The following is a 23,539-nucleotide window of genomic DNA, read 5'->3' as shown; positions in this document are numbered from 1 at the left end:
TGACAAACTACAGTCAACATTTTATCTGAAGAAGGCAAATATGAAAATGTTATGAACTTACTAATCAGCATCCTCTGTAGTTAGAAATGAATGGAATTTTGATATACTAGTGGATGGACAGGCACAAAATGATTACCTAGAAAAGCAATACCTATTTTAGGCTTCAGTATCCTTTAAGGATAATTTGACCTTTCTCCCAATCAAATTGCAGTGTCTCTTATCATCTCTAAGGTTGGAAAATTACACAGCATAAATATGTAAACACATTTTGGACTATATAGCAGCTTCTCCATTTCTTAATATGTAATTATGGGTTTGCTATTTCCAATAGATCATTTCTCTGGATAAGTTGTATTAGTGAAGCCCTCACAGAGCCCTGTAAAAGCCTTTGCTCTTGTACAGGATTAGATGGCAGACCTGATCTTGACCTGACGTCTTTAACCAGGTAAGTGTGTATGGGTATGCTACAATCAATGTATCAGCAAAAACTGGATAAAATCTATCATCCTACTATTTGAAATCATTCCAATCAAGCTGTTTCAGGTTCTCCATTTTAGATGATACATACGAAATTTCTCTGAGAAAACATGCAACAACTGATTCTGCTGAGTCATATGTAACTTACTCTTTTAAACGTTATCTGATGGTTAAAAAAAAAAAAAACACAGAAGAGATGTTGCTTATATATAAAAAAAAATACGTTTGGGTTGGGGCTAGCTAGCTCATTTAAAGTATCTCTTACTGACTTGTTCGGCTATGTAGTTTTGGTCAAATACAAATTTAAATTGAGCCAGTGCTCCCAAAAATTGATACCGGTTTATATGACTTTTTCTTAAGAGTTCTGAGAATAGTAGTTATCTGTGAATCAACCTATGACAAAAAAATTTTTTCTTGAAATGAGGGTAAAGAGAAGGCAACAGTGTTTTAACGCTACATGAATCAACTGGCTAGAGCAAGGTCAGCCCATAAAAGTAGACATAAATAATCAGAATGCTACTATATTTCTCTCCAGCATTTGAATAGTCTGTGGTTTCTTGGTAGAACTATATAGATCCGTTGGGTCACCGAAAAAAAAGGAAGGGTAAACCAAAAGATAACATTTCCTTTATTTTTATCATTTTGAGCTTACGTTTTAGTAACCCTGTGTCCCCAAATAATACAGTTTCTATGACCAAGTATACTCTCTTGGAAGCAAATCCAGAATTTCAGCACAGTTTTATAAGTGGCAAAGAAGTAATTTACTAGTAGACTTTGATAGAAAAATTCTTTAATCAAAACAAGTTTACATGTTGACACTTATGGCTTAACTAGAATAAATCTGTCCAAATTTAAATTGTATTAAGGACCAAACAGATATAATAGCAAGAGTTCCCTCAAAACAGTGGGTCCTAGTTCCATTGTAAGACCTCTCAAAAGCAAAACTCCAATTACTGAAATGTTTCAAACTTTTCATCTGTAGATGAAAACAATTACCCGAGAGGTCAAAGCATACGATGCATGTCACATGCAAACACTGGTAATTAAGCCTTTTTCCCATATTCAGTTTCTAAACATGAGAAGTGTCTTTTAAGCTACTGCAAACCACCAACTGACCTAGTATTCAAAATATCTTAGAAATGCTATCTGTTAAGTTACCCTTAAATTTTGTGTTAACCTTGGTTCACCCTGATTTAGTCCATATCCATGAATATACAGACAACTCCTTTACTTTTGTCTACTGTGTTTCCACTTTTTGCAATCCTGTCACATGTATGACATAGAAATAAAAATTCCCTTCTGGTATACCCATGTTTTCAAATAGGTTAGTTTCCTTATATAGTATTTACTTTTATTTACTGCAAAAGCATTATGGATTGCCTTTTTTCCAATTAAAAAAATACTTAGTGACTTCTTTAATGTGTGACTTTTAAAAAAATTCAGAAACTCGAGACATTTCTCAAAAATAAACTTTTATCATTTAGTTTTCAGTTTCAGCTACTAGTGCCTGTAAAGGATCTTAGATGGTTGAACCCTAAAGCCAGATTCATTCCTATATATACTCCTGCTCGCTGCAGGAAACTCATGTGACTTCACTGAATTCCCAGCCACAAAACTAAATTACCTTCAAAAGTTAACATGAGTTTTGTACCCCGTAGAACAAACAGTTCAACGTCAGTTGGATATCTAGTTGTCATACAAAAAGGCATACAGACCACACGTTGTTACAAAGCAGCAGGATAATGTAGCACAATGTAGACTGAGATTAAAATTAACTTTTGATAAAAGAAGGGAGGGAGTGAATACTTGTATAGAAGTAACATTTTATCTACTGTAAAAATGATTGATTAACTTCTACAAAACCCACAAACAATGAAAAGACAGTCTGGTAAATCCAAGATTTGTAAAAACTATGCACAAAACCGACAGTATTTGGGAAAAGAGGAAAGGTTTATACAAGTAGCAGTTTTAAAAATGTAACCTTTTTCTACTATCAATTACACATTAACATACACACACTAATTGAAAATATACTACAACCAATGTCTGGAAAAGCAGTTTAACGTTTCCTAAATTGGACTTTCCCTCACATTTACTGTATAATGTAGCTGTTAATACTGCACAAGTACAATTAGCAATGTTTAGTCACTTTTAAACAAAGGTAAGGAGATTTCTCCCTCAAAGCAAGTTTTAAACATCAAAACCTATGCTTATAAAAATTTAAAACTTTCAGCAGTCTAAATATTTCGAATGAAAACCATTACAAACTTCTCAAATGTTCTTTATATTCCAGGTATGTCAACCTAGTTATCTAGTGTAGAATCCTTCAGAGATATTTCAGTCTCTCTCTCTTCACTGGATGGCCTAAAGAAAAGGGGGAAAGAAAGGTGTGACAACTGGGATTAGGATTTTTTTTTCCTCAGGAGGAAAAAAGATATTAAATCTGTGCATTTGTTTTTAAAATCACCAAAAGAATTTTTTCCGTGACTTTATTAATTGTTATCTTTTGTTCAAAATTTTATTTTACCATGTTGTGTCTTCTTCCCAAAGTAATATGCACATCAAGCAAAATAACTCAGGGAAGCATCATGGCCCAGGCCCTTTCCCACCACTTCCAGCTTTAAAATGAATTCTCTTTAAAGAACATGAAAATGTTATATCTGTGATACCAACATATTATAAATCTTAAGAAGAGAGGGTAATATACACATGGACAAGATTTCCCTGAATTTCAGAATTAGAAAGGATGTTTGATTCCAAGTCCTTCAAGTGTACAGTGGACAAACCAAGATTTGGATAACTACGGTTACATATCTAGTTATTTTAGAGTGGGTATGATAATACAACACAGCCTATGATTTTAGATCTAATTTCTGTATCCTGTCAAAATTCAAGAAGTATGGACATGGGTCATTATTAAAGGTGCTATCAGTGGAAGAAGTCCAAGGAATAGTTATTTTTTTAAACAGGATTCCTGCCTTGCTCTATTCCCTTGAATACAGTGGCATATTAGTTTTAAGTGAAGTTTCTTTACGGCTTGGCCATTTTAATTTGCGTCTTGAATCCTGAATTCAGAAAGTGAGTGATGAAAATATAATCCCTTACACAAATAACCTTGGAACAGCAATGTGATTTAAAAATTAAAACATACATCACAACCCACTAAAACATGTCCTCACTTTTTCTTAATGCTGGCCTCATGGTGGTCTTTGCTTTCTTCATTGCTGTCTCCATTATGTTGTGGTTGATTACTGTCTTGAGCATCCGATCCTCCATTTAGAGTCTTTGAACCTTTATAAAGATTTCAATGGAAAAACTGTTAGAGCTTCTCATATTTTAAGATGTCTTGAAAGACCCAAAATCAAAAATAAAACATAGTCCCAAAGTTTCTAATACTGTATTTTATTTGAAATTACATTGTAATCCTTTGGGTAGACAAGGCACAATAAGAAACAGGGTTACTACATATATCTGTCCATATAAGTAGGTTACTAATCTGATTATTCCATTTGTTACTGTTATCAGGAACACGAAAGGGTGGTACAACTCTTTGGAGCATTATGATTTATTCTAGTTCTTAGAAAAAGCAATGTGAATCACAGTAAAATTTTGTATTTAACAACAAAACGTGGCAAAGTAGTTAATTAACATGATTTCGTCTCTTATGACAAAATGATGAGGGCTTCCCTGTAAATATTATTTCATTAACAAATCTCTAAGGAGACCTATATCATTCCCTAATAAGTAACAAAATTCAACTCCTTTGGAACATTTTTTTCTACATTAAGCAGTTGCTGCTAAGATGTTTTAGTACCGTGGAATTGGGGAAGCTGCTAATTTGGGGGGAAGTGGCTAATGGTACAGGCAGACCTCGATTTATTGCGCTTGACTTTGCTGTGCTTCATAGATACTGCATTTTTTTTTTTTTTTTTTTTTTTTTTTACAAATTCAACGTTTGTGGCAATCCTACATCAAGCATGTTTATCAGCACCATTTTCCCAACAGCATTTGATCACTCCACTTCTCTGTGTCACATTTTGGTAATTCTCACAGTATTTCAAACTTTTTGACTTTTGTTATATTTGTTACAGTGATCTGTGGTCAAGTGATATTTGATGTTATTACTATGACTCACTGAAGGCTCCAGATGATTTGTTAACATTTTCTTAGCAACGAAGTATTTTTTTTTATTAACGTATGTACACTGGTTTTTTTAGACATAATCCTACTGCACACTTAATAGATTACAGTATAGGGTAAAAAACTTTTATACACCCTGGGAAACCAAAAAACTCATGTGACTCACTTTATTACAGTAGTCTGGAACCAAACCTGTGGGGTATGCCTGTAACTATGGATTCTGTTTTAAGCGTCGGTCATATATACATCCTAAAATATTTATGATTGAAATAGTGTATCTGGAATTTGCTTCAAAATAATCTTCAGGGGTGTCACAGAGAAACTTGATGGGGATATAAAAAAGCAGTGCTCATGTATTGATAATTGCAGAAGCTGAGTGATGGGGACATGGGAAGTTCATTTCCCTCGACTTCTGTATAGGTTAGAAATGTTTCCTAATTTAAATGGAAAGAGAATAGCAACCACTACTACTACTAATTTAAACTTGATGAAAACTTAGGGATGAAAAAGAAACCCAGAAGCTAAGGCTGATCATGTTCTGCTAAGGGCTTTATGAGACTTTCTCATCATTTAATATAGATAAGGTATTAATAGGATTAAATATTGAAGCCATTTTTAAAAAGTAGTTCCAGCGAACAATTACCACATACCTGTTTGTTCCTTTTCTAGTTTTTTGTTTGGCCCTTTCTTCCCTTGATCTTTGGTTTTATTTGCTTCCTCATGCTGCCTTTGTTCGGCAAGAGATTTATTCAGCACTTGTGTGATCACAGAATCTCCTTCACCAACCAAAAACATGTTCTTAAACTTGTTATACAACATTGTAGACTTTTCCATGATAACCTGACTAACTTTGAATCGCCGTATCTGAGAAAACAAAACATACTCATAATTAATTTTTTAAATGTTACTTAAAGAAGTGGTGATAATGAGGAAATTTTAAAAATCTACATGACTCAAAATCACTTACTTTTTTCAGTGTTGTAATCATCTCTGTGTGTTTTTGAGCTTGCTGCATTGTGACCTGAAGTGAAGCAAGTTCATCCAAGGCCTCAATACATCTGTTCACATCCTTCATGACAAAATAGTAATTTCATAACTGTTAATTACCACAACCCATATAATCTATTTCTAGAGATTACTTTTAAAATCTCAAATAACAAGGCAGTACAAAATAACCAGTAAGTCTGTTATCTCAAATTTACACTTATAAAATCATGTGAGAAAATATGAAGCCATAAAAGCAGCACTGTATTTTTAAATGAGGTATTAAACACTTACAAGATTATCAATTTTGAGTGAATTTTTAATTTCAGCATGTATCCTTTGAAGTCGAGAATCCATTGATGTTTCTATAAATTAAAATGTGAAACACAGTAAATAGATTTTCCAAAACCAGTATTTTTGTATAATCTAAGCAAACTATAATGGAAAGGTTTGGTAAATTTTTAAAAATGTTCTTTGTAATCTGTCTACATCATTAAGAAGTTATCTGCCATTTTTAGTATTTAGGAAAGCAACATTCATCATATAAGCAAAGAATCACCATCTAGCTGCATGTTGCTAAAAAAAAAAGCAGTCTGCATCCAATAACTCCTCTTCTGCAATCCTTAAGGCACTGCTTCACCCTTACACATTTAACCAAAACTAAAAAATCCATCTGAAACCAGATTTGTCAGAAATGGTAAAACATCTAGCTTTAGGCAATGTTATAAAAATTTGACTTCATCATATATTGAGCAGTAAAATAATAAGACTCCTTAGCAAGTTCACCTGATAACACTTAAAAACAGTGCAAGGTATATAGAATCCATTAGGGATTTGAAATGTATACTTGTAGGATAAGAACATAAAATGACCAATTTCAAAACCTATACAGTTAGGTGTCTGTAAAACTTCCTTTCTGTGTAGAATACAATTTTATACATCTTAGAAAGTGAAATAACTAACCTCGCTTCTTCTCCACTTTCTTAACTTCTGGCTTCTTTCCTTCATCTTTATTCTGCCTATCAAATGTTAACACAAATATTTCAAAAACATTGGAACTTTGTGACTGGTTACCAAACGCCCACAATCCCTTATGTAAAAGTTAAAATTTTTTTCTTTAAAATAGTCAGTGGCCTAGATCACAAGGAATTGACTATAATTTTTAGAACTTGGTAATGCCACATTAGTATTAATTAGTATAAATATAAACAAAACTCAAAACGTAAAAATTAACATGCTAAAGTAATCTAACAATCTAATTTTTCAGTGGCATTACAAAGAAATTTTAATGGCTGCCTCGGTGAAATTTTGTTCCAACAATACTGTGTTAAAAGACCGACTTTAGGGTCAGTGGATAAACAGGCCATAGTGGGAAGAGAATGCCTGTAAATGTTTCATGAATTCTACATCACAATTATTTTTTAAAATAGCACGTCAAAATAGACTGATTTAATTGTTCCCACATCTCCCAAGGGTAGATAATTTGAGGGGTTCAAAGTTAGTTTCAAGGTTAAATAGACTTTATAATACTACTAGATTAAAATGGAGTGGGATTTTTTTTTGTGCCAATATATCAAACTTAAATGACATTCACTAACATTTACATACCATTTCACAAATGAAAAGGTACCATTTTACTGTAAATCACAAAAATAACCATTTAAAAATGAATTCTTAATAATTTCTAGTACCTTGACTTGGAGTTTGGGCCCTATTATAATAAACCAATTGAAATAGACAAGAACAAAAAAATATCTAAAAATCAGGTATTTTTTTTAAAAAACTTTATTTTAAAATTTTGGTTACAGTTTCATTTTTGTTTTCTTAACAAGTCTACTGTTTAATCTCTCAGGATTAAAAAACAATTATTAATCTTCTAAAGAACTGAACAACAAAGGAATGTCAAGGGAAGGGCACAACTGCCCCATTCTCTGGGGGTATAGTAGCTACTCCAGTTTAACACCTAGCTTCAAAACAAAATGAATTTTTATATTTTCTAAATGAAATAATGTACAACCACCATCTTCATCTGAGCTTATTATAACTTTCAAACACAAAGCTTCATTTTAAGCTTGGTAAAAACCTTTTAACAGGAATGATGGCCGACCTTAATATGTAGTGTGTATCTTACAGGAAATGTTTTTTAACAATCATAACACAGTAATAATGCCATTAATGAAGTCCTCAATTTAGAATCTGGAACATTCTTCCATCAAGGGGGGGGAGGGGGAAATTCAGTCCAATGAGTCTGTCTCAAGATCTTCATCTCTTGTTTGCTCCACTTGTATTCTCTTTTCAGTAACTGGATTAATGCTTTGAGCCCAAAATGAGATATATTTTTTATTACTGTAGATTACATGTTGTTTGGCTGGGAATACAATACAATAAACTTTATTTTGCATAATGCATTTCATACAAGCTGCATCTGAAATGCTTTACAGAGCAAAACTGTCCAAGTACAAAGTTTTGTAATAACAGGAGAAGGAAAGAAAACACAAATATTAGAATTTGAGAAAGTTACATTCGGAGGACATTCAAAAAGAAATTGAAACACATAAAGATTAACTCTGAGATACTGAAGAAGGGTTGGGCTAGATTTACTAAGCAACAACTAATTTTATATCTTAATTTGGGGAGCACAATAAAGTTAAAAGCAACAAACAGTCCAACAACTTTTCAGTGAAAGGACAGGAAAGGATAGGTAACAAAAAATAACTCTAGTATTTACATAAATGGTCAAAGTCTAACAAAGGGAGTAACATTTCTGAGCTTTAGATCAATTTTTAAATTACTCCCTCAAGTAGCTAAAACTGCTTATATATCCTCCAAAAAAACTAAGAAAGCAGATGGTCAAACGCTATACTTATCAAGAAAGACTTTCGGCTTACAGATTATATATTAAAAAAGTACAAAATTACTTAAGAATAGTTTTAAGAATTTCACTGTTTATTATTAAGTTTGTCTTAGTGACCTAGAGCATGTTTTTAAAATCACCTCCTCACTAAAACAACAAAAAAACAAAGTTTAGTCAGAATAATGCAAGATGCTTCACAAAGAAAGAAACACTTTTCAGAGAAAGAACTCGGAAGTGACAGTCTAAAGATAACTAGGAAAACAAATGTAATAAACATATGAAGCCTAATCATCATTGGCACTGCTATTTTCCCTGTTATAAAATTATTTTATAGAATAAACTTTTTAAAGGGGAAAAATTCCCCATGGTAAGTATATTGTCTCCAGGTATCAAAACTTCTTAGCTTGAACTTGATTTATATTGCACACATCTAATGCAAACCCTGTCAGCCTTTAAATTTTCCTTTACTGGCTTCTTGGGTTTCCATCTGTGCTTTTGTTATTTTTGCTGGTCTTTTGGGGGAGGGCTGCTGGTGGTATGACAAATATGGGTATTTCTTTCATTCTTTCTCCACCAATTTATTATCTTTCTCTATTTAATATTATACAAGAAAATAGAGGATAAGGACATTTTCTACAAAGCCACTTAACAGTTAAGCCCTATCTGCACTTTCAGTTTAAATTAAAAATAATTCACAGGGTGATTATCTCAGTAAATTTCATCCTCTTTACTCAGAAAAGAATGAAGCCTGAAACATGATTATTATATACTGAGGACATTTTTCTAACACAATGGAAAAGTCACTTCTTTAAAAGGCTTCAGAAAGTCTGGAAAATGAGATTCTATTGTTTAAACATTTCATGCTAGCTTAAAAAAAGAAACTGAAATTTAGAAAAAGAAAATACTTACTGCTCAGTTTCCATTTGTTCCTCTTGCTTGCGTTTTCTATCTGCTGCTTCTTTCTCATGTTGGCCTTTCAGCATATTCCTTCTATGAGCAGTCTGAAAGTTTCTTCCACCTTTTCTCTTCTGTTTTATTTGAGAATTAGGATGGTTTTAGTTAACTATCAAGTCAGTGACTAATGCTTCTGTGATTACAATCTTGGGAGAAAAGAAGCAACTAGTTTTCTTAAGGGATGAATAAATTACTAATTTTTAAAAAACCCTCAGAATTACACGTTGTTGCTATCTAAATTTAACTTTCCCCTTGATGATTTTGGGATTTATAATCCATTTACTGCACTGCTATAGGAATGATATGCTTTGGTTAAGATGGGTTAAAATGAAGCACCTCAGGCTATTTGCCTCTGCACTATGACTTTGACTTCAGTACCTGTTTACTGACAAGTACCTGCTCAACCTACCGAATTTAGTTTTGGGCTCCTGAAGTACTAATAGATTAGATACACATAAATGAAAGACCTATACAACCTGGGTCTGTAGATTTCCAAGGCTATACACAAAACTTGTGTTTTTATACAGAAAAGAACGTATAGCTTTAATGAAATTCCCAAACAACTGCTGTATTCAAATAAAGTACCACCAATAAAATGTACCCTAAATAGGCCTGAAGTGTTAAGAATTTCATTGAGGTAAATAATAAAAATCTACGTATAAATGTACCTTTTTACATCTGTCTTCACTGGTCACAACCTATCTGGCTTAATTCTCTACTTTCCTACCTTTTCTGTCAATAGGTAGGTGGGGTTACTGGAAGTTTATCATGTGACATTTAATTTCCATGTAATTATGAAAAGGTAAGATAAACTTGGGATGTACAATAAAGTTTCAAATATGCTTCTTAACACAGGTAATTCAAGTTTATTCAGAAAGGTAAAGAAATTCATTTTAACTTTTAATCACATTTATAGACTTTCATAAAGATACTGAAACTTTCCTAAAGATTAAGAACTACATAGGAAGCTAACAATAGAACAAATATTTTATTTGATATGCAAACGTTCTACCTTTTCACCTTCTTGATCATCTCCTTCCTCTTCAGAATCAGAGGTTGATGTAAGCCCTGTTTTAGCTAAATTTTTCCTTTTTGATTCAACTTCTTTTTTCCCCTCTTTTTTATCTGGCTCTTTTCTTGGCTTATCTTCTTCCTTCTGGCCCTCTTCATCCTTTTTAAGCTGCTTTTTAGGTTGTTTTTCCTCTTGCCCTTTTTTCTTACTTTTGTCTTCTTCAGTTACCCTATTTCACAGGCACAACAATGAAAAATAATCTTTTATGTATCATTAGTACTTGTCATTCAACCACCTCTCTGAGTTAATTGAGTAAGTACTCTGGATAACAATAAGCTACATATAGTTTGTTTTTTATTTAAAAACAAATTTTAAATATCTTTAAGTAAAATATAATGGAGTGTCTATCAACCAATCATAAAAGGAAAAGAACATCCTTTTAATATAAGTTAGAAGACAGAAAAATTACAGTGGCATTAGGGTAAAAGAAAAGTGATTTTTTTTCCCTTTGTTTTCCATGTTTTTTGTAATGTGACTCATTCACTTAAAAATAATATTGAGTACTATCTCATATGCCATGGTACTGTTCTTGACTTTGGGGAACATCAGTGTATAAGATGTGTGAGATGCCTAGATTTTATGGAGCTCATATTCTACATATTTATAAAAGTAAATAATGTTTTAAAAAGTAGCCATGCTGGGAAAAATACAATTGCAGAATCGAACTGCATAATGGTGAAATACGGTCATTTTAAAATTTAAAGAAATATGCTTTGCAATGTAAAAAGCTCCCAACTGACGCATATAATGGTAAAATATATGGCCAATTAACCTTAATATTACAGTGTTCAAGGAATTTCATTGAGATTTACACATATTATATAATTACATCAATGGATTTGAAAGCTGGAAGGGACCCCAGATCATTTAGTCCAACCCATTCCATTTAAGAAATGAGAAAATGATGGTGCAAAAGGTCAAATAGCCCAATCTCTCAATTCCAAATCCACTGACCTACCAGACAACTGCTTCCTTGAACCCTTAAGATTATTAAATTGGAAAAGAAAAAAAAATCACTTTATTTCTTTAGAAATTTTTTGTCACATAACTACCATTGGCTATGTTTATTTTTAAATGTTATACAGGTTTCATCCTTTTAATCGATGGAAGAAAAAGCAGGCAAGTAAAATCCCTTAACTTTCTTCAGTATTTCCACAAGGGGGTAAATATTTTAATAATGATCATTTTTTAGAGATGGGAATAGAGAATCAAATATAAAAGGGATTCCCATGGCTCTTAATAGATATTGACGAACTGTCTCCCCCAAAATGTTACCCCCTATGCAAAGAGGCAGGTATTAAAAATAAAAATATCCTTTTAACCCAGCAAATCTGCTTCTAGCAATGTATTCTAACCAATATATTTGCACATGTACAAAACGACAGATGACAATGTCTAAAAAAATGTATCCATACAAGAAATAAACTTTTAAGAATTATGATACATACACAGTGGAATACCATGCAGCTGTTTTTCTTTTTTAAAGGTAGATTTAAAAGTGTATCGTTAAGTTTTTAAGAAATGGGATTATTATTTCAAAGTTTTTGAAACTGTCAAAGCAGAGAACTCCCATAAACGTAACTATCACTGCTTGCTGCAATTAAGTCTTTTCCCAATGGTCCTCCCTCCTTACCATCTTCCATGAAAAACAGACCTCATGGTGATAATTCCCTTTTTAATAGGTCACAGTACAATAGGAAACATATTAAAAGACTAAACAAAATAATAAATACATGTTAATAGCAAAAATTAATGCAAACACAACCCAAAATATCTCAGTGGCTTATAACAAATATTTTTACTTTACATGAGGATTATGAGATGGTTTCAGCTCTTCTGGACTCTATCCACTGTCTTGTCATTTCAGGACCCACTGCAAAGAAGCTGTCACTAGCAGATACACGCTGTTCTCATGGTGGAGAGCTTAAGTTTCAGAAGAGCTTACATAGTTTTGCTCTACACTCCACAGAGTTTTTGCCCAGATACAAAGCTGAGAGTAGCTATAACAGCCAGTGCCCAGCCTACATATAGCACAAGTGAAAAATAAATATTGTAAGCTGCTAGTATTTTGGGGTTGTCCATCAAAACCTAAAACGTTTGACACTTGCTTTGCATTTGAAACCCTAACATATTATACAATGGGTAAAACTGTCATCTGTGATAACTGGAGAGAAAACTTGTTCAGTGAACTTGTGGCTCTGGGTGAAGAGGTTTCAAGATAGAATATTAGCATTTTGAGTTGATTGTTATCAACATAAATTTGATAGGGTACTTCAAGAAAGCGGTAAGTTCAAAAAATAATAGGACGACAAAGGAAGGAGAAAAAAATTCCATGCATTTCAGTGTTGAAAGTCACTTCCATCCTGTAAAAGATTTTCAAATTCAGACAAAGACTGGAGTCAAAGATCCAATCAAGGTTGTAAGTTGCCAGCCTTTCCTTAAGAATTCAAATTGGGATACCTTGATCCTTCTGATGAACAAATGGTTCTATGAAAAAGAAACCAGGGAGTAGGTCTTCAGGAAAACCTATAAACTCAAAAGTGCTTTTAGTTAAGTATAAAGAGATAAGCATGTCTGGGGAAGTCTTATGAGTGAGACCACGGCACATGAAGCTGACTAGAATTAAACAGACACATGCTAACAATAAAGTAGTATTACTACCAAAAGGGACGCTAGCCTGCATTAAGAGAAACTAATGGAGATTTAAAAAGGAATCTTGGGCCCAACTCCCTAAAGTATGAAAGCAGAATAAGAAAGCTGCTCAGCTAATAAGGAGGGTTAATACTTTCCAGTCCAAGAATCAGACAAAAGCCATGGAGAGAAATGGACTAGGAAGATACTCTCAGGGAAAATTGGGACGTACCTAATCAAGGAAATATTCCTTGTATCTAAAACAGGGGGATCTCACAATATTTTCCCAACAGAATTTCATATTTCCTGGGGAACAATGACTGCTGTGTGCCTCTTAATCTTCTCCTTGGGAGTATTTATTATGGTTCCCTATCCCTCCCAGATCAATGTGCATATATAAAAGGGAGAGGGGAGCAGATAACCTGTGTTTCAGTTCCTAAGTCAAGGCCTTATGTTGATCGTAAAATCCTAGACTTGATGCTTGATGCCCTTATTAGAAAAGACATCTTAGGGAGGAGATGAGTGAGATTTACTTGGTATGTTTAAAAACATAAACTCACCTGCATGTACCTAATTTCTTAATTTCACTATAGTAGCTAAAACCATGTTGTAATTTTTGGCCACTATTTTCAAGAATATTTAAACAGCTTGGCAGTAAAATAAAACTCTTTAAACATATATTGGCTGAAAAGTACCAACACTTCTATAACTGAAATTTCCAATAAAATATTTTCATTCAAAACACTGTAAATCCATTCTTAAATGACATACTCACTTAAGCCTTTTCTATAAAATCTTTAAACACAATAGCTACAAAGTTTTGCCCTCTTTGTCTAAATATACATTCCTGCTGGTGAAGTTTCTACCCAGAAAAGCCAACACAAACAAGATCCATAATGGAAAAGAAAGATGGCAAGAAAAAAAAAAAAAACTGATTATTTTGTTAATAACTAGTTATCATTCCAAAATACTTTAAAACTGTAAATTTACAAAAATAATGTTAAGTGTTATTATTTTTTAAATAAAGATTATTCTGGAGGAGCAAGATTTGTGGAAATTGCTTCAAAAATACTTTGTCTAAAAATTCCCTTAAAGGGAACTATTATAAATTTTACCCTGCATTATCCAAGTATCTTATATCCTAATATACAAGAAAATGTCTTAGATTAATGAAATGATAATCATATCAGATTTTTCTTGATTCCCTATCAATTTTAACTTTTTATATAATGAAAACTATTTTTCAACTGTTTTGCTCATAATTCTTAGAAATACAAAATAGTAATAGCAACAAACACCCTGTAAATAAAACTGGTAAAAATGCAAAGAAATTTATACATATTGAAAGTGAAATGTCTCATTTACTGCATAACTAATTATACTCACATGTCACTCTCCGAAGGACAGGGCTGTTTTACCATTTTGGGTCTGCCTCTTGGTTTTGGAATCTTGACTTCTGTAGCTAACATTCACAGGAAAAAAAATGTTGTAACTACCAGCTTTCCCGTTAAGATGTAGATCTCACATATAAAAGTTACAAATGATATATACTAAGAATATTAGTTTATTACAGATAACAATTACTTTAGGTTTTAAAAATCATATCCTCCAGTGGTTCAAATGAGTTAACAGCAGAAAATTTACAGAGGTGAATCAAGAGTATTTTCAATCTGTCCTTAGTATGGCTGAGGGTTTAAAAGAACATCCCTCATTGTTGTTTTAATAGGAATGTCACAAAATTCAACTTTATAGTAGATAGCAGCACTTACATTCAACATTCATATACATATTACAGTATTATTTGTATATGTATGCTCACGTATTTGAAAATTTGTTATCAAAATTCATTGAATTTTCTAACAACACCATTAATGTGATCCATTACACTATTAAATTCCAAAGTAAAAATCAGGTAAATTGTTTTTTTTTCTTTTTGGGTATTACTCATTTTATCCTGTTTCATTAAGAATCCTCTGTTATGGGACTTCACTTCCCTGGTGGTCCAGTGGTAAAGAATCTGCCTGCCAATGCAGGGGATGCAGGTTCGATCCCTGGTCGGGGAACTAAGGTCCCACATGCCACGGGGCAACTAAACCTGCGTGCCTCAACTACTGAGCTAGCACACCTCAACGAGAGAGCCTGCATGCTGCAAACTACAGAGCCCAGGAGCCCTGGAGCCTGCATGCCACAGCTAGAGAGAGAAAACCCGCACGCCATAACTAGAGAGAAGCCCATGTGCTGCAATGAAGAGCCCGCATGTCGAACTAAGACCAGATGCAGCCAAAAAAAAAAGAAAACAGAATGCTATGTTATGAAGTAGAAAAAAAATTGGCTCTATTTTGGCTAATTTTTTTGTTTTACTTTGTATTAGAGACACATCCTTCCAAACTATTTCCTATTTGCCAAATTAGGAAAATAAATAGGCAGTGCTGAAGACATCTGCATATTGTACAGACCCTAATAAAGAAAGAATGCAATAATTTAATAGCTTTGATTATTCAAATGCTGTTTATCTCTTGTTTTCATTATGATTCCATTTGGAAAGCTTAATATTTCTAAAGTAAGAGGTAAAATAAACCCATCATTCATGGATTTAAAATCTCACCACAGCCTCATTTGCTGCTATTAAAGGAAAATGTAATGGGGATAAAACAGAAAATGAAAAAGTCTCAAGCAATTATTTCAAATTTAAATACTTTATTACAAAGAGCAGAAACCTTAATGTTTTATCTCCTTTGAAATTTATATATTACACATAACCAAGTACCTATTCACCTATTCCAAAGTAGCTGAGGTACAACACTTTAATGGATTAGAATAATAATCACAAGCCAGCTATTTAAACATTAATAATCCTACCTGCAGGTCGTCCTCTTTTAGGACTCACTTTTAGATTAACAGATGCTGTTGCTGTAGTCACTACTCCTGCCTCCTCGGTTTCTACTTGTTTTTCTGCCTGAATCACAAAGATTTAAATTAACTTACTTAGCACATAGTAGGCATTCCAAATTTAGTTCAATGGCAAAAACGTGCCACTATAGGATAACAAGTTCAAATACAAGCGTAACATATATTGATCTTCATTATTTTTCAACAGTTGACTCATCAGAGTGATATCCTTAAATTTAGCTTCTAATTCTAGAGAGTAATTCTAGGAAACAAAAACTCACTTTTTAGATATTCTCAACCTAAAAAAGTCATTTATAAAAATATAATGAATATTCTTGATGCAAAATGTTAAAGTATAATGTAATTACACTGTAATATCCCACACACTGCTTATAAATGTGCTTTCATTGAGTATCTCAAAATGCTAACACTTTATATTGCGTACTTATGATGTACAACCTAAATTAATGTTAGAAAAGGCAAGAAATTAAGTTGCTGATATTTCCATTCTTTAACTTTGTTAATATGTACATGTTTTATTTTTGAACTGAGACATCTGCTGTTCTTCCCTAGGAGTTATTCTTATTTTCTATAAAGGATTTTCTACTGTAAAGAAATCCCAATGACCCTTTGCAAACTATAATGCCCCAGGTAATGAGACAGTAGCCCCAAATGAGAATCAGTTTAATCAATTCAAGCATTAGAGTAGAACAAAGGTTAATAACCACCAATCAGAAAGGGAATGCAAACATAACATCATAATCGAAAAGAGAAAATAAATAAATAGCAAAGAGAACAAAGAGAAGAATGGGAGGACTACTATGAGCTGCTCCCCCACCCCCAATTATTTAGAATTCAGCCGGAACTAGCTCAGTAAAAATAAAGGCAATAAAGCATCATGCCAAACGTTGCATAATCCAACCTTACTGATAAAAAAATTTTTTTAATCTTTTAATCAACAATCTTATTTGCAAACACTTACGAGGTAATGCCCAATTTTGGTAAGAATGTGGAGAATTATTCATATATTGATTAATGGTGATCAAATCAATAAACTGGTAATACATTTCTGATCATTATGAATATCAGCAATACAGAATATGCAAATCTGACTCAGCAATCCCACTTCTAAGAATTTATCCATTTCTTTGTTCTTAGTTTTCAAACATTATTTTTGCCTTTGTAATTGCAATATAATAATGTAGGGTCTTCCCTGGTGGCGCAGTGGTTGAGAATCTGCCTGCCAATGCAGGGGACACGGGTTCAAGCCCTGGTCTGGGAAGATCCCACATGCCACGGAGCAACTGGGCCCGTGAGCCACAATTACTGAGCCTGCGCATCTGGAGCCTGTGCTCCGCAACAAGAGAGGCCGGGATAGTGAGAGGCCTGCGCACCGCGATGAAGAGTGGCCCCCGCTTGCCGCAACTAGAGAAAGCCCTCGCACAGAAATGAAGACCCAGCACAGCCATAAATAAATAAATAAATAACATTAAAAAAAAAAAGTATATTCAAAGCATTATTAAAAGTCAAGAAACTCATCTAAGGTAACCCTTGAATTGTTCTCAAGGAACATTACAAAAATTGCTTCAAAAACATTAGCGCAAGTTGTATTTCTAATTTTAGGAATTACAGACTACCCCCCACCCCAATCCTGATTCGATGATAGCTCTGGAGTAGGGAGCCAGGCATCTGTTTTTATATCAAAGGTTGAGAACCCAAGACTGTATGAGAGCTCTTCTATTGAGTTAGGAGGGTGAGCAGTTAAGAGGGCAAAAGTTCTCCAAAATTCAGTTCAAACTGATGAACTCTTCAGTGCAAAAAAATCCCCTCTTCAATTACACTTGCAACTTTTGGAAATAAATCATGACATCGCATAAGAATTACAGGTATGAATCTCTTTGAGGAGATACCAATAAGAGGTAACAAGGTCATCGATAACTAATGCCATAAATAAACTAACACTATACGAAGCAAAAATACAGCCCTTCCATAGACATATATTGACTATTACAGCAAAATCATGCAAGTCAAAACCATTCCTCGTGAAAATATTAACTCAAAGAATAAGAAATATTTTATCTAGAGAAAGGACTATTGTTATTTCAAATATATATATATTTAAATATCTCAAATGCAAATATTGACTCTAGATTTCTTCCATATTTTATCTCACTGAGACCTCTAAGCCTTTGACAAATTTTCTCCCCATTTGTTACCCCACTTTCTAGCTCTACTCCCTTCGTGACTTTACGTAAAGGCCCCCCCCATCCCTCAAAAACCTCATGGAACTACTATTCATCTGCATTCTTGTTTTGCTGCACCTGTCCCGCAAATCTCCAACAGCGAGTTACTATAAAACTCTACCTTCCCTGCTCTATTTTTCCCTGCTGCTGAGCCCTGCTGAAAAAAAATTATACAAACATGCATTCATTTTATGCAACTTCATTTGTGATCTCAAAGCCATCCATTAATCCTTTACCCTGTCTTTTGTCATGCCCTTTCCTTCTCCCTCTAGCATAAACTTTCAATCCTTTCTTTCTGCCTTACACCACACATGCAGTCTTGCTTTGAATTTGGTGATGGAGAAGGGAGAGACTGAGGCCAGCAGGAAGGGATTCCCATAATTTCCAAGTCTTCCTAGAAGTTTGTAATAGTCTTGCCCACCCTTCCCTTCAATGTGAAGAAAGATGAAATGTCCGTCTCTTTCCCATCAAGTCAATTCCCTCAAATGTGTCCTCCCTTTTCTCTCACCCAGCATTATTCTTAACTTACAGTAATTTTATACTCTTTCCACATCTTTGATCTTTCCTGGTTTCGCAAAGAAAAAGTGTTAAAGCCTCTATTATATTTTGTCACTTTTAACACCCTCCCTTAACCATGCAAATCCTTGTTGCTGCATTCTCTCCTCCCCTTCAAAGACTTCAAAAGCACAGTGTAATTTTAACATTAAACATTTTATTCTTTAACCTACTTCATCTGTTCTTACCGTTTGACCTTAAGGTATCCTGGGGGATCCTAATTGTCAAATATTATTGGACCCCTTCTGCATCAGGACACTACTAACCACTCCCTCATTCTTAAAATTCTCTCCTCCCTTGTTTAGCTTGATATCCTCTCTTAGATTTTTCTCCTGACAGTTCATTCTCAGCCATAATTTTACAAGCCAGCCTTTCATCACCATTATAATTCCTCAGGATTCTGGTTTTCTGCGTTCTTCTCAGTAAACTTTCTCCCTTGACTACCTATCTAAATCCTATCTTTATGTCAGAGACTGCAGCTGTAACTTCTACCTTTTCCCCCTTTGGTGTCAGAGAAATATGTATCTTCAGTCTAATTCTCAAAGGTGTTTCACATCCTCCTCCTCATGCCTCTGCTCCCAAAACATCTCCTGCATTCTCAGTGTATAATCTAGTCATCCAAGCCAACACCCTGAGTCATCCTAGATTCCTCCCCCTCACTTCACACCCACTTCCAATCAACTATTAACTTTACCTCCTAAGGTGCTCTTAAAATCCTATCTCTCATCTACACCACTAAAAATGTCATGCTAACTCTTTAGAAAGGCCTTTCATAATTTAGTTACCAAGTCCCAATCATGACTCCCCATTTTAATTCTCTTGTTCTATGTATTTATTGTCTGTCTCAACAAAAATATAAGTTTAATAAGAACAGAGACCTTATCTTCCTTATTCGCCGCTGATTTTCTGTCTGGGCCAGTGAAGTGAGTACCAAAATTCTGAATGAACTTATCAGTGAACTGGTCTCACTGCTCCAGTCCAATCCCCATCATTCACACTGCTTTAAAAAGAGAAGTACCTGAAATTTAAAGTGATTCAATGGCTTCCCACCACTTCTCTAAGTTCAAGTTCTTCAGGGTAACACAGTGGGGTTTTTTGTACTTGTTTCCCTCAAACTTTATGGTCTGATAATACTGAAATGCAATACTTGAAATGCTTGAAGCAAAATTTTCTCTGTGCCTCTGTAATTGCCTCACATGCTCCTCCCCTCCTCCTTCATCTGCCTGACTAAAATTCTGCCTACCTTTTAAAATCTTGTTAAAGTTATCATAGCCCCTTCACACACACCCCACAGGGAATAAAAAGCCACTGTAATTATTTGTTTTCATCTTACTTCCTTATAAGACACTGAACTCAGAATACTACAAAAAAAATTTTTTTTAAAGACTTAACTCTTAAGTTTTCTTTGTAGCTTTGTCATATAATAACAGTCTGAGACATAAATAGGTCAGGAAAAGGTATGATGAACAAAACTTCACATAGGGAAGAAGAAACACTAATTAAAAGCCTAAGAGGTACTTTGTCCTAAACTGTCACATACTCTCATTTCATGCAACAATGCTGTAAAGTAATAACAACATAATAATGGACAACACTTACAAAGCACTATGTACCAGGATTTATTATAAATATTTTACATGTATTAACTCATTTAATTCTCTCAACAGTCTTATGAGTATATATATTATCCATTTTATAGAGAAAACTTGAGACAGCATCATAAAAGGAATGAAAATTGGTGCATTTTATTTTGTATACCATTCAACTTAAGGGTGCTGTATCACTAAGAAAAGAAACAGATAGTTTTGATAAGTGAACATAGTTTTGATAAGTGAACAACATAACCTATCCTTTAAAAAAATTAAAGGACTTAGAGTGAAGGGCTAAGTCTAAATTAAATAGTACCATTTCATTATCTACACTCCCTCAATCCAACTAAAATAAAAATTCTTTTAAGATCTCTGTGGTTAAGCAATAGAATTACCTTTCTCTTTCTCCCTCTTCTGGCAGCTTTTGGAGTGGTTATGTCAACTGCTTTAGTCACATCCTTAAAAAAAAAAAAAAATACACAACAGATGAAATTGATAATTATGCCATGACTGAAAGAAAATTTCTTAAATTAAAAATCACAAGCACATTTCACTAAAAGTACTACGGAAACTTGTTTTGCTTCTCTGACCTTTGAAATTATAAACATTAGAAGTCTTAACATTAATTCATTATAAAGTGGAAGTAATCACCAGTATCTTCACCTAAAAAAAAAAAATGCTTTCCTCTGTCTGATCAAATATAAAAGTCACACTTGCTCGTACACTGGGAGGTTTGTCTATTTAAATTTACAAAACACTCTTTCTACAGTAAAATCCTCAGTTTTAGGACTGTGAATGTTAAGAGGTGGTCGGGACTCTGGAGATCAAGTAACAACTTCATGAAGCCTAGAAAGGCTAAATGAGTATCCCCACTCAGATAATCAAATACAGAGCTGGAAATAAATCTAGGTTTTTAAAAATTCGGTTCAATATCCTTTCCCGTACATCCATCCAACAATACCTCACTTTAAAAATATTCCTAACAAACAGTAAGCGACTCTCCTAGTTGTACCTCATATTTTGCACAGCAAACTAACTTCAAATAAAAATATCCATGCATCTTAAAGATGCAAAAATTATTTTACAATACCATATTTAATATTTACACAAGGAAATAAGCCTTTAATATTTTCCCATTCATTACTCAACTACTTTAAAGATTAGTTTCTACTGTGCCACAATCAACTCATTTTACAATTCTTCCTTTCAACAAAATGGGTTTAGAATGCAAGAGAAATTAAACACACCTCGTTGCTGGCTTTTTCTTCATGGTCAGTATCTTCCTTTGAAACACTAGTTTCTTTTTCTTCAACTTCAACATCAGATGATGCATTTGATTGTTTAGTTGATGCCTATGAACAATCAAGTCTATTAGTTTCACAAAATAATATTTTACGCCAACTTTAAAATTTTGTACCCATGAAAAAATCAAGGCCTGTTTGTAAGAAAGCTAGAAAAGTACCCTCATTTCTGTTGCACAGGATACTTTTAATATACACAATTTTGAAAAGTTTTAAATGCTACTATTTTATTTAGGAAAGTCTTACATGGAACTATATTCCTGCAATTGATGCATGCAATCTCAGCAGATAAAATGGTGAGGCAGAAATTAAAAGTACAATTACAAAGAATACCATTCTGATGTTCTAACCAGCAAATGCCCAACAAGATACAACGTAAGGTGATTTAGAGGAGCACAGACCTACACCGTATTCAACTACTGAAATATTCTTAGATAAAGAAGCTAATCTATGTACTCTAAGACGAACAGCCTTAACAAAGGATATATATCACAACTTTAAGGACTCTTATTGATCTATATCTCAAACTTAGTTTATTTAAAATGCAGATTCCTGAGACCTAAACTTAAGTGATTCTGATTTAACAGACACTGAGTGGGAGAGTCCAGTAATCATTAAATTTTAAAAGTACCCCCATATGAGAGATACTTAAGCATGTAACCTAGGGTCCCTAGATTTCCATAAAACCAACCAAAACGATGAATACCAGAGGCAACACAGCATACATCGGGAGGTGAGGGTAAAGCTCCCAATCTACAAGATGAAGGGACTGTAATCCAAACTGTGCACCTTTCTAGCTATTTCCTTTGGCAAGTCTTTAAACTGTAAACCCATTTCCTTTTCTGTAAAAACAAGGCAATGCTGATAACCCACAAATTATAAAGGTATATAAAAAATGTGCCCAAAATTACTTATAGCACGATAGAAATATTTATAAATTATGATGGCCAATTTTTTTTTGTTGTTTCTTTTGTATAGGCTTGGGCATCAACGCTTGTACCAAACCACAGGAATGTGCCACTGGGGATGTCTGGGCTGGGAACACAGAGTACATCACACCACCATAATCATGTGATTATTCTCCAAAACTGAGTAAATAATACTAAACTAAATTTTATGTAATATGACGCACCTGTTGACTTGAAAATTTCACTTTCGGATTGTTATCTATCTCCCATAAACCTTCATTAAAGCCTTTTCGTTTATTTGGTTTGCCGTACTTTTCCTTATTTTCTGAGTAAGGAAATATGTCCTTTGGGCCTAAAAAAGCACTAAAAAAGGAGGGGGGGGGAAATGTGAGTGTAAAGCAATCTCAAATATAAGTGATTAAATAGCACTACTCTATGAACGCAATTATCAAAAATTCTTAATCTAAAACGCATTAAAAATCATAAATTAAAGGTAGCCACAAATAATATCTAATTCCAAATGCTTTTATTAAATTCAGTCACAAACTCATAGATCCATAATCCTAATTTTAAAAAAACACACAAATTGCACAACAATGTCAATGTACTGAATGCCACTAAACTGCACACTTGAAAATGGTTAAAATGGTAAATTTTGCTATAATAATTTTACAAATTTTACTATAAAAATGCATAAAAATGAAAAAAAGAAATGTCACAAGACTGCATTAATCTATACATTTAAATGCATTCTAAATACTGTTTTACTACAAAGTAGTTTGGAATATTATACAACTCATAAAACATTGTCAATAAAGTATATTATATGTATGTTTTAATATTTGTATATACTAGATTTTTAGAATAAAATAAGTATGTTAAGACTTCTGCTTTATTCAGTGAGGGAATCAGATGTTATAACTGGTTTGTTCATTCATATAT

At 33.5% G+C, this 23,539-nt stretch overlaps 1 protein-coding gene across 8 annotated transcripts in view; it reads right to left on the bottom strand.

Annotated features, from left to right (window-relative positions):
- The window catches only part of PSIP1 (PC4 and SRSF1 interacting protein 1), a 40,394-nt gene that overhangs the window by 1,840 nt on the left and 15,015 nt on the right, over window positions 1–23,539 (bottom strand). For 2 of the 8 annotated variants that reach the window (XM_057548081.1, XM_057548080.1), the window contains exons 4-15: window positions 22,822–22,960; window positions 21,636–21,740; window positions 20,784–20,846; window positions 15,972–16,068; window positions 14,499–14,574; window positions 10,422–10,650; window positions 9,365–9,483; window positions 6,565–6,620; window positions 5,896–5,966; window positions 5,585–5,686; window positions 5,268–5,481; window positions 3,657–3,768 (exon numbers count right to left, since the gene is read on the bottom strand). In XM_057548081.1, coding sequence (XP_057404064.1) covers window positions 3,657–3,768; window positions 5,268–5,481; window positions 5,585–5,686; window positions 5,896–5,966; window positions 6,565–6,620; window positions 9,365–9,483; window positions 10,422–10,650; window positions 14,499–14,574; window positions 15,972–16,068; window positions 20,784–20,846; window positions 21,636–21,740; window positions 22,822–22,960 — 1,383 coding nt within the window. The other 6 variants (XM_057548082.1, XM_057548083.1, XM_057548086.1 and 3 more) reach the window with 6 other exon arrangements.

This window comes from Balaenoptera acutorostrata, chromosome 6 (assembly GCF_949987535.1).
Source record: "Balaenoptera acutorostrata chromosome 6, mBalAcu1.1, whole genome shotgun sequence".
NCBI classification, from domain to species: domain Eukaryota; kingdom Metazoa; phylum Chordata; class Mammalia; order Artiodactyla; family Balaenopteridae; genus Balaenoptera; species Balaenoptera acutorostrata.
The sequence above is the reverse complement of the archived record's forward strand: the minus strand, read 5'-3'. Positions and strand labels throughout refer to the sequence as shown.